This window comes from Dreissena polymorpha, chromosome 4, assembly GCF_020536995.1.
Source record: "Dreissena polymorpha isolate Duluth1 chromosome 4, UMN_Dpol_1.0, whole genome shotgun sequence".
NCBI lineage: Eukaryota > Metazoa > Mollusca > Bivalvia > Myida > Dreissenidae > Dreissena > Dreissena polymorpha.
In genome coordinates, this window is record NC_068358.1 from 591,635 (window position 1) to 607,262 (window position 15,628).

Sequence of the window (15,628 nt, forward strand, 5' to 3'; positions counted from 1 at the left end):
ATATCATGAAAGTGACACGAGGAAAAAGATGACCAGAAGACCAGACCCATACATTCAAATGACAGGATTATACGAACAAAGATACAAACACGTATACATATTTTCAGAAGAAAATAAACAAAAAAAGAAGAAAAACATATTAGAAATAAAATAAAGTACGAATAGATTCAGTAGAAATATACACAGATTCAGAAGAAAGTATACATAGATTAAGAAGAAAGTATACATAGATTCAGAAGAAAGTATACATAGATTCAAAAGAAAGTATACATAGATTCAGAAGAAAGCAAACATAGATTCAGAAGAAAGGATACAGAGATTCAGAAGAAAGGATACAGAGATTCAGGTAAAATGAAACACATTTTCAGCAGAATAGATGCACAAATGTTAAAGATGATGCCAAGCAGGATCATGAAGACATGAACAATGGAAAAGAAATAAACAGAAATGCATGTTATAAAAGTTTACATATACACACATGAAAATACACATATGATTTGTACCAAATATAAAGCTAAGAGGAGCACAACATGCTTTTTAACATCAATATGTACAGCACAAAATGTTTGTTACTTTAAACCTAGTTATTTTAGCTCAACTGCATTGAAAGCATATGGCTTAATGAGACACACCATCGTCTGTTGTGTCATGAGCAATAATAGAGAATATCTGATCATAATATACACACACTTAACAAGGTCATGGACAGAAATATATGATCGACGTGAAAAAACTGATCAAATATCTGGAATGAATGGTGAAGATTTGGTGAAAATTGAATTAGTTAAGAGAGCTGAAATTTTGCAAATTTTGTACAAAAAAGGGCAATAACTCTTGTAAAGCTGGTGTGAATCGGCTTGTTTACATGTTTTGCAAACCATTTTATGTCAATAATCATATGCAAAAAGTTTAATGTAGATTCATTAAAAACTGCATGAGCAAGAGAGCTTAAACGGTTAATTTCACATTTCTTTGCATTTACTGAATTGGCTGGTTATCACACTTGGCCTCTATTTTATGTCAACATACATTTAACGAACGTTTGGTGAGGGTTCTATGAAAACTAAAGGTGTTCAAGAGCGGAAACAGCAAATTTATCATTTTTTAATTAATAAAGGGCAATAACTCTGAAAAGCCAGGTGACATAGGCTGGTCATCATACTTGGTCTCTACATTATGTCCTCAAACATTTCCTGAAACTTTGGTGAAGATAAGATGAAAACGGTACAGCTAAGAGAACAGAAACACAATAATGAATTAATGCGTAGCCAGCCCAACCGCAAATCTTCTCAACAAGGGTATTGTTATAATACGTCCCTTCATGAAACGGGCATTTAAAAAGAAATAACTGTGAAAACATACCCGATTTGTAGCATCGAAACTTAATGCTTTCTTATATGCTTTAATAGCTTCTTCAGGATTTCCAAGCTTCTCTTCAGCCTATAACAAAGAATAGATTTCACTAAATTTGATTCAATTAATGAGATTTATTGTATTGAATTTTTTTTTATGTCAAATTTTTATTTATTTAAAAATCTTTTCAATTTCTTGTATTTTTTTATAAGTTACTGTAAAAGGAAAGGATTTTTTTATCTAAAATACTGCAGCGAGTTTATTATATATAATGCAATGTTTAATATTAAAAGAATAAATTAACAAAATTAAAAAAAACAAACATTGAATAAACTTATTATGATTTTTAAATGTGCTTGTATACCTGTCCAAGGCGAATATATGCCTTAGCGTGTGATGGCTGTATTTGGACAGACTCCTGTGCAGATTTGCGGGCACCTTCAAATACTGACAACTGAAAATAACAACAGTACGTTCACACAAAGTTAAAAACCTCACAGACTACAATTATCCTACTACCATATAAAAGTAATATGAAATAAAGTATTGTTTGACCTCTCGGAGGGTTTGGGGACACTAGCTCAAAATTCTATTAAGCTAACTTACCACATAACTCTTATAATTTTTTATCTTTTAAGGAGTGCATGTATAACAAGAAATGGCGTGGCAGAGGCCGACGCGTATCCCCACGCCGCATGTTTGACCCAGGGGTCGCCCCAGGGTTGGTTATGGGGCCATGCATAGTTGAGATTGACCGTATTGTCATAAGAGATGTTCAGTATCAATTTGAAGTAAATCGGTTTGGAAATGAAGAAGTTATAGTAAAAGGCAATTTTGGGTGGGCATGGTCTAGGTGGGCAGGGGCGCCCCAGGGTTGGTAATGGGGCCATGCATAGTTGAGATTGACCGTATTGTCATAAGAGATGTTCAGTATCAATTTGAAGTAAATTGGTGTGGAAATGAAGAAGTTATAGTAAAAGGCAATTTTGGGTGGGCGTGGTCTATGTGGGCGGGGGCGCCCCAGGGTTGGTAATGGGGCCATTCATAGTTGAGATTGACCGTATTGTCATAAGAGATGTTCAGTATCAATTGGAAGTAAATCGGTGTGAAGAAGTTCATGTAAATAACATAAAAAAATGAGTGAAAATCTCTGACCCGGCCCCACCCCAACCCCCATAACTTTTGACCCAGGGGTCAGATCAAAATTCCAAATACATGTAGTGCAGGGTCGCACATATGCTCATAGCTACCATGTGTGTAAGTTTCAAGGTTCGAGTGCTTATAGTGTAGGAGGAGATAGTGGCCAGGACAGACGGACGGACGGACAGAAGACTGAGGTAATCACAATATCCCCACTTTTTCTCCAAAAAGCGTGGGGATAACAAAAATGGTTAAACCATGAATGAAATCATGAATGACAAAGTAAGCCTCTGTATCTATTTATTCCCATATGAAATTTAAACAACATCAATAAAAATATTTTTAAAGTAAAATATGTAAATGCAAATGAGAGTAGCTCCAAACAAGTCATGTCCAAAACAAGGTTTTCCAAGATATTAATGAATATTAAAAACAAGTTGTTTAGCATATTAAAAAGATTACATTGAGTGATTATTAGAGTTATTAGAGTGAGAGATATTCATGAGGAGCACAAAAGCTTTTTGATAACTCATATTCAAATGTCAGAATCAGACTTAAAAATTAATGCCAGCAATTTCATAATTAAACAAATCTGTTACACACATTTGTATCTGTTGCAAATTTGAGAATTTTGAATGATACCTTGAAGAGGGAAGCAGAGACGTTGCAATGTACAACTGATCTGAACTCAAGCACCTGTTGTAGCTGGTCAGCACTCACTTCACACAACTTGGTGGCAGAGGGGTCTATGATCTTTAAGGCCCTGGAGACAAAATAAATAACACTGTAGGGCTAGAAACTAACATTTTGGCAATGATTATCCATTCTAATTCTTTGTATACTTTTCTTAAAATGGACATACAACTTTCATAACAAGAAACCGTCGGAGACAGGTGATGCTCCCCAAAGTTTTTTTTGAATTGCACTATATGTACAGTTAATGGAAAATTTCAAAGGGCCATAACTCTGTGAATAAAAGCTGCGCCATGAGCGCATGATACGCCCGTCGTTCGCCAATGAAGTAGTAAGGTAATAAATAACCCTTTGAATCATTTTTTTACTTCAGTTTATTTGTATTTGAATACATGGTTTATTTTATAAGTACATGAGCATGGAAATCACAAAATTTTGACGAACAAAGTCCCATAACTCTGGAACGACAATTCAGAATTCCGTCAAAAACGAAAGGGGATCAGGGTTTATCAATATTAAGATTGTGTTGAAATTTGAAAAAAATCCATCGAAGGATATTTGAGCTACAGTAGGACATTCAATGAAATCACGAAATTTTGACGAACAAAGTCCCATAACTCTGGAACGACAATTCAGAATTCCGTCAAAAACGAAAGGGGATCAGGGTTTATCAATATTAAGATTGTGTTAAAATTTGAAGAAAATCTGTCAAAGGATATTTGACGTAGCGTACGACATTAACAGACGGACGGACGGACGGACGGACAGACGGACGCGGGGTATACCATAATACGTCCCGTCATAGACGGGCGTATAAAAATCATCCTACCAGAACGGGCTGATTAAAAGACATCTCCTCTTGGTAGTGAAGCTTCTCATAAATTTCATTGAATTCCGGTCATTAGTTGCTGAGAAATAGCCCGGACAAAAATTTTGCACCGACGGACGGAAACACGGACACACGCACAGACAGACGAAGCGCGACTATATGCTCCCCCCAAATTTTTTTTGGGGGAGCATAAAAAAATCTATGGGCCCATGATTTTTTTTAGTTGCGATTGGCTAGTGAAATTTTTAAGCACAAAGAACCTTTTGAGGCATAATTCTTTTAAAGGGCAGGTCAGAGTTATGGAATTTGGTCGTTGACCTGTAACAGTTGCACGTTTGCCTTAGCCTGGGCATAAGACAGACTCCGAAAGGGATGCAGATAAATGGTATAACTCAGACTATTTGGTGAATAATTGAGCATTAATAAAAGACAAGCAAAATCATAAGATCTGAAAACTGTTAATTATAAATTGTATATGGTATGGTTTACTAAAGACTGTTTTAAATGCATATAACGTGACAATAAATTAAACAAGATTACCGCATAACTGGTGCTAACGCTTGGCTGCTGGTGCAGTTTTGAATACATGAAAGCTTGTCAGATTTTTTTTTTTTACAGGTCACAGTGACCTTGACCTTTGACCTAGTGACCCAAAAATTAATGTGGCATGTAGAACTCATCAAGGTGCATCTCCATATGAAGTTTCAAAGTTGTAGGTGGAAGAACTTTGATTTTAGAGCAAAATGTCAAGGTTTTCGCACGGCAGACAAGGAGCTGGCTATGACAATACCTTTGGTTTTCTCCGAAAACAGCCGAGCTAAAAATGGTAAAAAAGTCATTAGACATTTAGCAATACTTACTGAGTGTACAAGCGTATACCAAGCTCAAACTCTTGTCTTTTGAAGAAATAATTCCCCCTCTCTTTTTTCTTTTTCCTGGAAAACAAAGAGTACAACATTTCAATTTAACCCTTTACCACTTTGATACATATTTTGACGCATTTGTAGTCCCTTAGACAGTTAAACTTAATTAAAGACATTTCTTACTAGATTTAAGTTTTAAAGACTTCATTTCCAACCCTTAGATACTGATGAGCAGCAAACAGCATAAAACCTGAACAGACTGCGAGTAATTTGCAGGCTGTTCTGGTTTTATGCTGTTTGCACATAGCCATTTTCACATTTCACTTTACTCCTGATGGGGAAAGGGTTAAACAAACTGCTATTCAGAAAAGTGATTTTATTAGTCAAATTTTGTCACCTCAGCTCAAGAACCTAAAAAGTGCATATAATTCACACTGAATGTTCTTCTTTTGTTTAACAAACATTCAATCATGATCTCAGGTATCATTAATACAACTTACGCCTCCTCAAATTTTTGATCAAAATCCAGGGTGCCGTAGTCAAATGGAACACTGGAGTGCAGTGTGACCTCCAGTTTGAAGTTGGCTTTTGGTGGAATGTCAGGAGGCCTGAAAAAAATCAGGCAAACAATCAATACCAGTAAAAGTTTCTTTTTTTTCAGTACAAGTTTAATTACCAATACACAATAGATTATTGTAGCTTATATACAGTGAGATCTGTTATACTGTCAAACCTGACCGAAGGTGAATTAAAAATAATACTTCAAAGTTGTACTTACAGGCCAATCTCTCCATACATGTAATCAAAACCAGAGACAATTTCTGCCACTTCACCCACTTCCATCAGGGTAACAGCCATGTCCAATGCTGAGAGTAGAATAAATAGTTACAGATGTAAGAGTATGTTGTGTTAATATATTGACTGGTGTACAATACTAAGGGGAATGGAATACATTCAAAGTTCAAACAGGGAAGGCAAACAACTAACAGTATGTTTAACTTTGAATAATAGTAAAGTTTACACACGTGTATGTGTAAAACAAAATAGATCAATGTAACCAAACATTTTTTAATATGGTATTTAATACTCACATTTATGTAAGTTAAAAATAATATGCAAATAACTAGAGCTTTGTCACAGACATGATGTATACCCCCACATGCTTCATTGACACAGAATATTTTGCATGCTGTCTTCACAAAACAAAAGAAGCTAATTTATGGCGATTTTTTAGAAATTAATATGCCATTATCATTTATGGCAAATTTGCCTTTTGAACTCAAAGTGTGACCTTGACCTTGGAGATATCGACTTAATTCTTATGCATGACACACCGTCCAATGATTGTGAACAAATGTACCGAGTAATTTTGTAATCTCACAATGAATGACATAGTTATGGCCCGGACAAGCTCATTTATGGCCATTTTGGACTTTTGAACTCCAAGTGTGACCTTGACCTTGGAGATATTGACGTAATTCTTTCGCATGACACACCATCCAATGATTGTGAACAAATGTACAGTCATTTTAAAATCTCACAATGAATGACATAGTTATGGCCCGGACAAGATCATTTATTGCCATTTTTTACCTTTAAACTCAAAGTGTGACCTTGACGTTGCAGATATCGGTGTAATTCTTTCGCATGACACACTGTCAAGTGATGGTGAACAAATGTGCCAAATGATTTTAAAATCTCACAATGATTAACATAGTTATGGCCCGGACAAGCTCATTTATGGCCATTTTTGACCTTTGAACTCAAAGTATGAACTTGACCTTTGAGATATTGGCGTAATTCTTTCGGGGGACACACCGTTCAATGATGGTGAACAAATGTGCCAAATGATCTTAAAATCTCACAATGAACGACATAGTTATGGCTCAGACAAGCTCATTTATGGCCATTTTGGACCTTTGAACTCAAAGTGTGACCTTGACCTTGGAGATATAGACATAATTCTTTAGAATGACACACCATCCAATGATGGTGAACAAATGTGCCAAATGATTTTAAAATCTCACAATAAATGAGGAAGTTATGGCCCGGACAAGCATTTGACCTTTGAACTCCAAGTGTGACCTTGGCCTTGGAGATATCAACATAAATCTTTCGCAAAACAAACCGTCCCATGATGGTGAACAAATGTACCAAGTAATTTTAAAATCTAACGATAAATGACATAGTTATGGTCCAGACAAACTATCGGTTTAAAACGCACTAAGTGACCCCATGACCTGGTTTTTGACCCGGCATGACCCATTTAAACTTGACCTAGACATCATCTAGATACAACTTCTGACCAAGTTTGGTGAAGATCGGATGAAATTTTTGGAACAGACCGACAGACAGGACTGACATAGTGACTCCTATATAGCCCCTATTACCAATGGTAATGGGGGTATAATAACCTTAGTTGTTTGTTCATGGTGTCAACTGTCAACAAACATTGATCAAACCCAAAAATGTCAATTAAAACACCACTGACAGCAGAAGGGTTTCCCTTACCTGGAACCACATCTGCCTCACCAACGACAAATGTCAGTCGTTGTTCTGGCAGCGTGATGCCCATGACTGGGATTGAGGATAACAAGGTGACTGTGACCTTCTCACGCATCTGAGCACGGGAGCCTGTGCCTTTGTGGATCACCTAGTTCATATGAGTTGTGTTTTTAGAAAACTGGGCATAATGCTTGTGCGTAAAGTGTCGTCCCAAATTAGCCTGTTCAGTCCGCACAGGCTAATCAGGGACGACACTTTCCGCTTTTATGACATTTTTCGTTTAAATGAAGTCTCTCCTTAGCAAAAACCTAATTAAGGCGGAAAGTGTCGTCCCTGCTTAGCCTGTGCGGACTGCACAGGCTAATCTGGGACGACACTTTACGCACATGCATTAAGCCCAGTTTTCTCAGAACAAGACAAATATAACCACAGAATAACATCTGAATTAACCTTATGGGATCACTAAAAATTTGTTTAGTCATTAGTAAAGAATTAATTTAACTATAAATAAAAAGGTCCCTACAATGACAACAGTGTCTGACAGTCCTTTACTGAAGTAAGAGAGGTAATAAGTCCCACAGGATATTGTCAACTAATTAGTAAACAGATTAACTTCACTATAAACATAGTAATGAAAAAGAAAGCTTAAAATGTCATCAGCATCTTTCTAATTTACATAATTTATGATATCATTTGATAAAAAGATTAAACCAATGGCTGCACAGTGGGTAGAAGGTAAATATCAAGGTGGCATTACCTTTTTTAAAAGGGTTCCATTGCCTAATATGTCTGTGTAGTCACTATTCTGAGTTGTTGGGTCTGAAATTGGAAAATGCAATTTAACTTAAGTTATAAGTAAGCAAACTGTAAATACAAACTGATAGAAAAGAAAGATATTGCTGTACCTGAGGTTAATAAATTTTGTCAACAGGCCAATAATTGAAATTATCAACTAAATAGAAAGACTTGATGCAGTTTATCAAAATGCCCATGTTTGCAGGATATCTGAAGTACTAAATTATAATTTGTACTGTTAGTCTTATAGTTGTGACATAAACAATACACTATTTTCTTCCTCACCAGTAATTATCTCATTCTCAGCAATATCTTCAGCCACGCCTTCTGCCTGCAGGTCATTATCAGCAGGCTTGTTCTCAGCACTATTGTCAGCACCGGCCGCTGCCTGCAGGTCATTATCAGCAGGCTCATTCTCAGCACTATCGTCAGCCCCGCCCACTGCCTTCAAGTCATTATCAGCAAGCTCTTTCTCAACACTATCAGTTGCACCTCCCTCTGCTTCCATATCATTATTAGCAGGCAGCTCAGGTTTGGATGCATCATGATCCTGCACATCACCATCTGCCTTCGTGTTCATCAGTGGAGGCGTGTCTGCCTTAGGGGGCATGGCTGCACCTTCCATAATGGGTGTGTCTTCAGTTACTGGCATTTCAGTCGCTGCGTTGGAATGATCTGTGGGAGTGGTCTCCTCAGACACTTCAGACTTCGAAACAATAATAGCATGCTTATTGTTATATGATATTTAAAGCCTTATCTTCTACTCAGGAGTAATAATATGTTTTTTGGTTTAACTAAATGATTTTTTATTTTACAGTCACCTGGTGCAAAAGCTTACACATACAATAATAAATGAATGGATATCTTATAATTATGACCAATATGTTCACTATTCTTAAATTTTAGGCATACAAAGAATACTTATTCTAACTCAATAAGAAAACTGCTGTGTGTATTTAAGAAAAACTTCAATGTTAAAGAATATAAGAAATTGATGTAGTGCCATATTATCTTCCTTCTTCAAAACATATAATGCTGTTAAAACTAATTCTAAACGTTGTTTCACCTTTGAAAAAGGTTCACGCTGTCCTGTATCTGCCATGAACTGAAATATAAAAGAGCATCTAATGTTTACAGTCTGAGCAAAAATATTTGTTGGTTATAGGACTTCATTAACTTCCAAATACACACACACACGCACACACACATGTAACACCACAATAAAATAGATTTTTTTCCGCTAATGTTATTGTTCATTAAATACACAAATGTAAACAGTTTACACACACATACAATGACAGAAATGCAAAAGTAGAAGAGAATGACATATTGATATCAGTACATAGAATGGTAATTATTGACAATATGTAACTCTACCACTTATCTAGAAACAACAGGTTTTTATTCTGAATACATTTACTGTATACAGTACACGTTGAAGGCTACAGCACATATAGTAAGTCCATGAGAACTTGCCTTTGTACATGGAAGAGACAAAATTGTTGTGGCTGATGGCAATATCATTAAGGTTCACTGAATGTCATCATTGTTTACATAAAACATTTGAATTTTTAGAAAATTATTAACACATCTTTTATCGCAACAGCCATAATTTATAAATAGAATTCTTGAATTTTTGAAATTATTAATAGGTATTTAATTATGAAGAGTAAAATAGTATAAATAAAATAAAAAAAATTTGATTGAAATATTTCGCAAATTTTTGTTAAATAAAATGCAAAAAAAAGGTACAGCCAAGTTATCATTACCGGATCAGTAACATAATAAAGTTGTTCTGGTGAAAAGCAATAACTGTTTCGAGACTTCTTTTATACCAGTTTAATTAAATATTACCTTTGCTTACTGATTCAGCACATAGTCTTATTTTTAAATGCAGGCAAAATGTATTTGTGATACTTGTTTTTCGCCGCAGAATTCATGCATTGACGGGTCAGTTGTAGCCATAACGGATCACGTGATCGAAACCACTCAGGGGACATCTAACGAGCCATTTGAACAGTCAAAACATGAACTGTGTTGTTTACAATGACCAAGTTACATTGCCACTTATAAATTATATTCATTTTGTTGTTATTAATGGTTTTCTATAAATGTGATCTTTTATCTACACTTAACGCATGGTGTTCTTGTGTGAATTATCTGTTAAAAATCCTATATAAATAGATCGAAAAGATATGGGCATCTTATATATCATGTAAATTGTTTTAATCATATCTAATCATCGATATTGAACATGGAAAATAAATAAAACATTAAGATTGAGGTAATTTATTGTAAGAATCAACAAGATTTGCATATATTTTAATATAATATATTATCAATACATGTACCGATATTATCACGCTTGATCTGTTAATGCCCTTAAATTCTTCATTTCAGTTAAGGTGTTGCACATCTTAAATACAAATCAAAACTGAAATGGACTTTTAAAGACAGAAATACTACTAAATGGACTTTAAATTAATGCCTAAACTTCTTACTTTCATCCAGAGTTATAGCATGTGTCCGCGAAAAATGTTCAACCTCGATTTTGAAACGAGACAGAAGTCAACAAAGTTGAGTATACATGTCAGCAAAACATACTCAAATGTTTGACAAAGAGTAGCTCCGATTACGACTCAATCAATGCGTTTTAAAGAACATGCCTTGAAGATGCTGTGTGCAAAATATCATCTAAAAATGTAATCTATTTATTGCGATACGCAGTCTTGAACATCAAAGTGGGTAATGATCTGGTAATGGTAACTTGACTGTAGGGCTCACACGGGTCAAACAAATTCTTCGGGTAGGGTCGGCGGGTCAAAATTAAAATACCCGAGAAAATTCGGGTCGGGTCGGGTCAGATAATACATATTAAAATAAAACTACTTTAATTGTCATAGAATATTTTAGTGTTCTTAAATATTCAACTGTTTGTCTAGCATATTGTATAGATTATTATACTTGTTATTGTTTTGATTTATTTAATTATGAATGATCTCTGAACTGCATTAAACTATGAAGTTTACACAACGTAATACGGTGTTAAACTTAATCAGCAATTGTAAGTATTACTTGGAATAGCGATCAAAAGTGCATGTACAGGAAAGACAACCTGTCAAGCAAAAATAAAGCTTGTCTTATTTCGTGGAGATAAGCCAAAATAGCAATCACTGTATTTTCTACTTTGAAGTCAATATATTTTATAATACAAGTTTCGTTCTTTTAAACGTCGCCATTTAGGGATCTGAATAAGGAATAAACATCGGCATTTATGCTTTTGGTGCATCACTTCTATTCATTTATGACTATTTGCAAAAACAAAACTGCTTAAACTGATAAAGGGTGTGATTTTACTTCACTTGTTTAAAAGAGATGATTTGACTATACGTTCAACATGTAATCTTGTACTTCGTAGTTTTATGACCCGAACCGGTATCGTTTGCATAAACTTTGACCCGGATCCACGGGTATTTTTTTGACCCGCGGATTCGGGTTTTTTCGGGTACCAGTTTGAGCACTACTTGACTGTATATCTAAATTAGAGTATGTCATAGATGTCAAAATGAAAGTGCAGTTTCATTGCCTCATGAATTATGATCTTATCAACCATCAACAATTAAACTCTGTCAAACCAGTGTACAAATGTAATAATTTTGTCTGTACTGTTTCCTGGTGCATCATTTAGTCAATGATCAATAATGAGAAAGTACCACGCACACAGCTGGACATTGCGATCACATATTTTGTTGTTGTCATGGGGCAGCCATTAGGCGGCCACTGTTATCTTGTATTTTACAATTACAGTCAGTCAACCAGTTTAACACCGGGCAAAAATCGTTAATTCTTTTGACCACAATAATTTCTTTCGGGATTTAGTGTTAATGTGAGAAGATGTAAAAATAAATGGTAAAATTTATTTTGTATGATAACAGGTAAGGTCAAACAGCATATGCAGTTTTGTTGTCAAAAATAGCCAATTAAAGTTCACCCTTCAGAAAATTATTAAAAATTATTCAACTTACAGAATAAGTATTTCAAAAACTTGTCATGGCATTTGTTTTCAATCAGCAAAAAGTTTATTTGAAAATAATAAAGCCTTCTATATTCATATGCACATTTCAAAACATTATTCATTCAATCAGTTCTGGTTTACTTTTTGCTGCATGTATCCCCCCTGTAAGCAAAATACAAAAGCTTTCTTGCTAAAACTTTGTTAATTTATTCCTTTACCTAATGTATACCTTAGACACTTATCATTTTGTTTTTATTGGGGTATTAAGGAAAATTAAATACAAATTAATCAAAACTGCTGATTATCCGGAACTGGCAGACAAACTATATTGGAAAACACTGTGCTTGAATTTAATCAGCAAAAAGAAATTGCAATGAAAACTAAAATAGACTCATGTACTTTATTGTACTTCACTAACTATTTTACATGAAGTTAGACCCATGATTTCATTTGAATTTTACTTGTGAGTAACTTCATACACACTTCCTACATTGCAAACCTAATTTTGATTTCTGTCATGCTTATTAAATTATTTAGTCACACATCAGCCATTAATCTGCTGCTTACTACAGCCATTATTCAACCACACAGATGTCAAATGTGCAATCAAATGATTTGCAATGACTTATTTTGAAAATTTATTGATTGTTGAATGTTCTAATTTGATAAATAATTTTCAACCAGATGCTTCCGAATAGCAATTATATAATTAAACATAACAAACATAAAATAAATAAATCATTCACTATATATGTTATCAAATAACTAATTACCTCACACAACCCTATAAACAGTTAAATCAAGCAATCAGGTTTACGAAATTTGCTAAAGCGGCATGCATTCCAATCCAACATGTAAAAAATTCAATGTCATTCAAAAATGAAAGTGAAAGTAGGCAACTAGTCTGATATCATTCAAAAACTTGCAAAAGATAATTAAAACAATATCTTTCAGCAACAACAAACAATAAGAAATACTGACCTGAATAAATAAATAATTATTTTGTCTCAGACATTTCACTAGCAACAGCAGCCGACGTCTGGAAGTTCTTGGAGATTGTTGTTAACGTAAAGTAGACAATCAGATTTTGCGACAATTTATATGACGTAAGTTTATGACGAAAGGATAATAGTTCATGGTTTTAAACGATTATTTACATGAATCTAAACATGTTTTAGTATAAAGTGTTTGATATAAATAGAAATTTAACAACATAGAACTTTACATTCATATGTCGTAAAAGTAAACAGTAATACACCGATAAACAACTAAGCGTTGTTCTTACTTGCACGCTTTGGCTGCAAGTTTCTTATAACTAAACATCAACTGTTCTTTTAGGTAGAACATTTTGTACATTAAAGCATCATCCGTCCTATGGTTAATGATTATGTATTTTCAGGCAAACTAACCGCAGGCCCACTGTTATTGCAATAAAAATTAAAGGGATCTTTTCAAGGTTTGGTAAATTGACAAAATTGAAAAAAGTTGTTTCAGATTCGCAAATTTTCGTTTTAGTTATGATATTTGTGAGAAAACAGTATTACTGAACATTTACCATAGTCCAATATAGCCATTATATGTATCTTTTGACGATTTGAAAACCCAAAAATTATAAAGCGTTGCAACGCGAAACGAATGAATAATTTGGAGAGTTCTGTTGTTGTCGTTTAAATTTACGAAACTACGAAGATTGCTTATATAAGGTATAAAATAACTGTGTATTCCTGGCGGAATAGCTGAGAGGGCCAATGCGTTTTTACTTCAGACTAACTCCAGGACTCCAGGGGTCACTGGTTCAAGCCCTGGTACCGGCTACTTTTTTTTACTTTTTTAATTTTTTTTTCTCGATTTTTTACTGGAGCTTTTAAGATCCAATGTTTACATTTATCAATATAAACCATTTAATGACAAACTTCAAAATACGCCAAAATCTGTGAAAAGGCCCCTTTAACTCGTTGAATTAATAAATTGAAGTTCTACTCAATGTTTACTTAAAGAATTTATTTGTTTCAATAATCTTTACTTTTTATACCGGCGTTTGATATCTTGATTAAGGATCAACATAAAATGTTCAGTTACTTTCCAAATAGGACAGATAAAAGTTATACAACAACTTTTTCAATATTTCGCTTTATTTATGCTAGTTCTTCTTGAATGCTCTGAGCTTTTATAAGTACATACTCCCAGCAACCTGGAGGGTGAATAGCTGGGAGTTGTATTATTGCAACTATTATTTATGCATGATAAATGTAACAAATATTGTTTCAGTGCTGAAAACCCAAAATGACTCATTGGTGTGCAGTTCCGAAAGTGTATGATCCACTGAAAGCTGGGAGCATTGATGGAACTGACACAGAACCTCATGATAGAGCAATTTTACGTGCCATGAATGCCAAATACAAACCAAACAAAAATGTTGTTGGTGATCCAGATAATACAGTCTTTGTTGGCCGTCTCAGTCCAAACACTGATGAAGAAATGATAGAGGAACATTTCAAGAAATATGGGAAGATAAAACGATTGCGTCTTGTGAGGGATATTGTGACAGGGTTTTCACGTTGTTATGCTTTTGTTGAGTACTTCAACAATGATGACGCTTATGGGGCACAGAGAAATGCGGATAAGACAGTTCTTGATGAGAAAGAGATTTATGTAGATTTTGAATGTGAAAGAACAATGAAAGGATGGATACCAAGAAGACTTGGTGGTGGCATATGTGGAAAGAAAGAATCTGGCCAGTTAAGATTTGGTGGCATAAATAGACCATTTAAGAAACCATTCAATGTAGACAGTATACAAAATACAGAAGGTTCAACATTTCGTGAGAGACTTGATGTACAGGAGAGAGGGGACCTGAGGGATAGAGATAGGTATAACAGACCTGAAGGGAACATGTACAGCCAAAGAGATAGAGGTCAAAGATCTGGTGACAGAAGGTCTAGGGACAGGTCAGAGAAGGGTCAAAGTTCACGAGATCGGAGAAGGTCAAGAAGCAGAACATCTGAGCGTTCTAGACATAAGCATTAATTGACAAATAGTCATATTGATTTTAATTGTAATTACCTGATGCCAAGTAGCTATTTGTTTAGTTATTTGAAATGTGTTCCGTTATTATACAGTAATGAGTATTCGGTCTAAACATCGGTGATCACAATGCTTGTAGAAAATGTCAGATTGCTTACGTTCATATGTAATATGTTACCTTCTGAAAATAAATATTTATTATTATTACTTCTACTTGACTTTTTGGGAAACTAACTGTGCCTCAACAATTCTGGTACTTCGTGGTCTGCTGTACAGCAACATACAAGAGAATCATTTAACACTATTTTGTCATTTCAGAACTTACAATTACATGCTAAACAATAACTATTAATATAATAATAACTTTGTAATTTTGTTGAAGTTCGATCATGTTCTGTTTCAGTATACCAT

The 15,628-nt window shown here is 34.6% G+C and overlaps 2 protein-coding genes across 2 annotated transcripts; one reads left to right on the plus strand and one right to left on the minus strand.

Annotated features, from left to right (window-relative positions):
• Positions 1-584: 584 nt before the first annotated feature.
• On the minus strand, positions 585-13,310 carry LOC127876749 (peptidyl-prolyl cis-trans isomerase FKBP8-like). The gene is made up of 12 exons (XM_052422182.1): positions 13,175-13,310; positions 9,245-9,283; positions 8,464-8,884; positions 8,141-8,202; positions 7,390-7,531; positions 5,657-5,744; positions 5,379-5,486; positions 4,876-4,950; positions 3,136-3,256; positions 1,718-1,807; positions 1,363-1,440; positions 585-638 (listed from the first exon to the last, which is right to left on the minus strand). Exons 2-12 carry the CDS (start codon positions 9,278-9,280, stop codon positions 585-587), a joined length of 1,275 nt encoding a protein of 424 aa, XP_052278142.1. The 5' UTR covers positions 9,281-9,283; positions 13,175-13,310.
• Positions 13,311-13,460: 150 nt separating this feature from the next.
• LOC127878108 (U11/U12 small nuclear ribonucleoprotein 35 kDa protein-like) lies at positions 13,461-15,421 on the plus strand. Its single transcript, XM_052424526.1, has 2 exons — positions 13,461-13,531; positions 14,462-15,421. The coding sequence occupies exon 2, from the start codon at positions 14,477-14,479 to the stop codon at positions 15,218-15,220; it is 744 nt and encodes a 247-aa protein (XP_052280486.1). The 5' UTR covers positions 13,461-13,531; positions 14,462-14,476; the 3' UTR covers positions 15,221-15,421.
• The last annotated feature ends 207 nt before the right edge of the window (positions 15,422-15,628 follow it).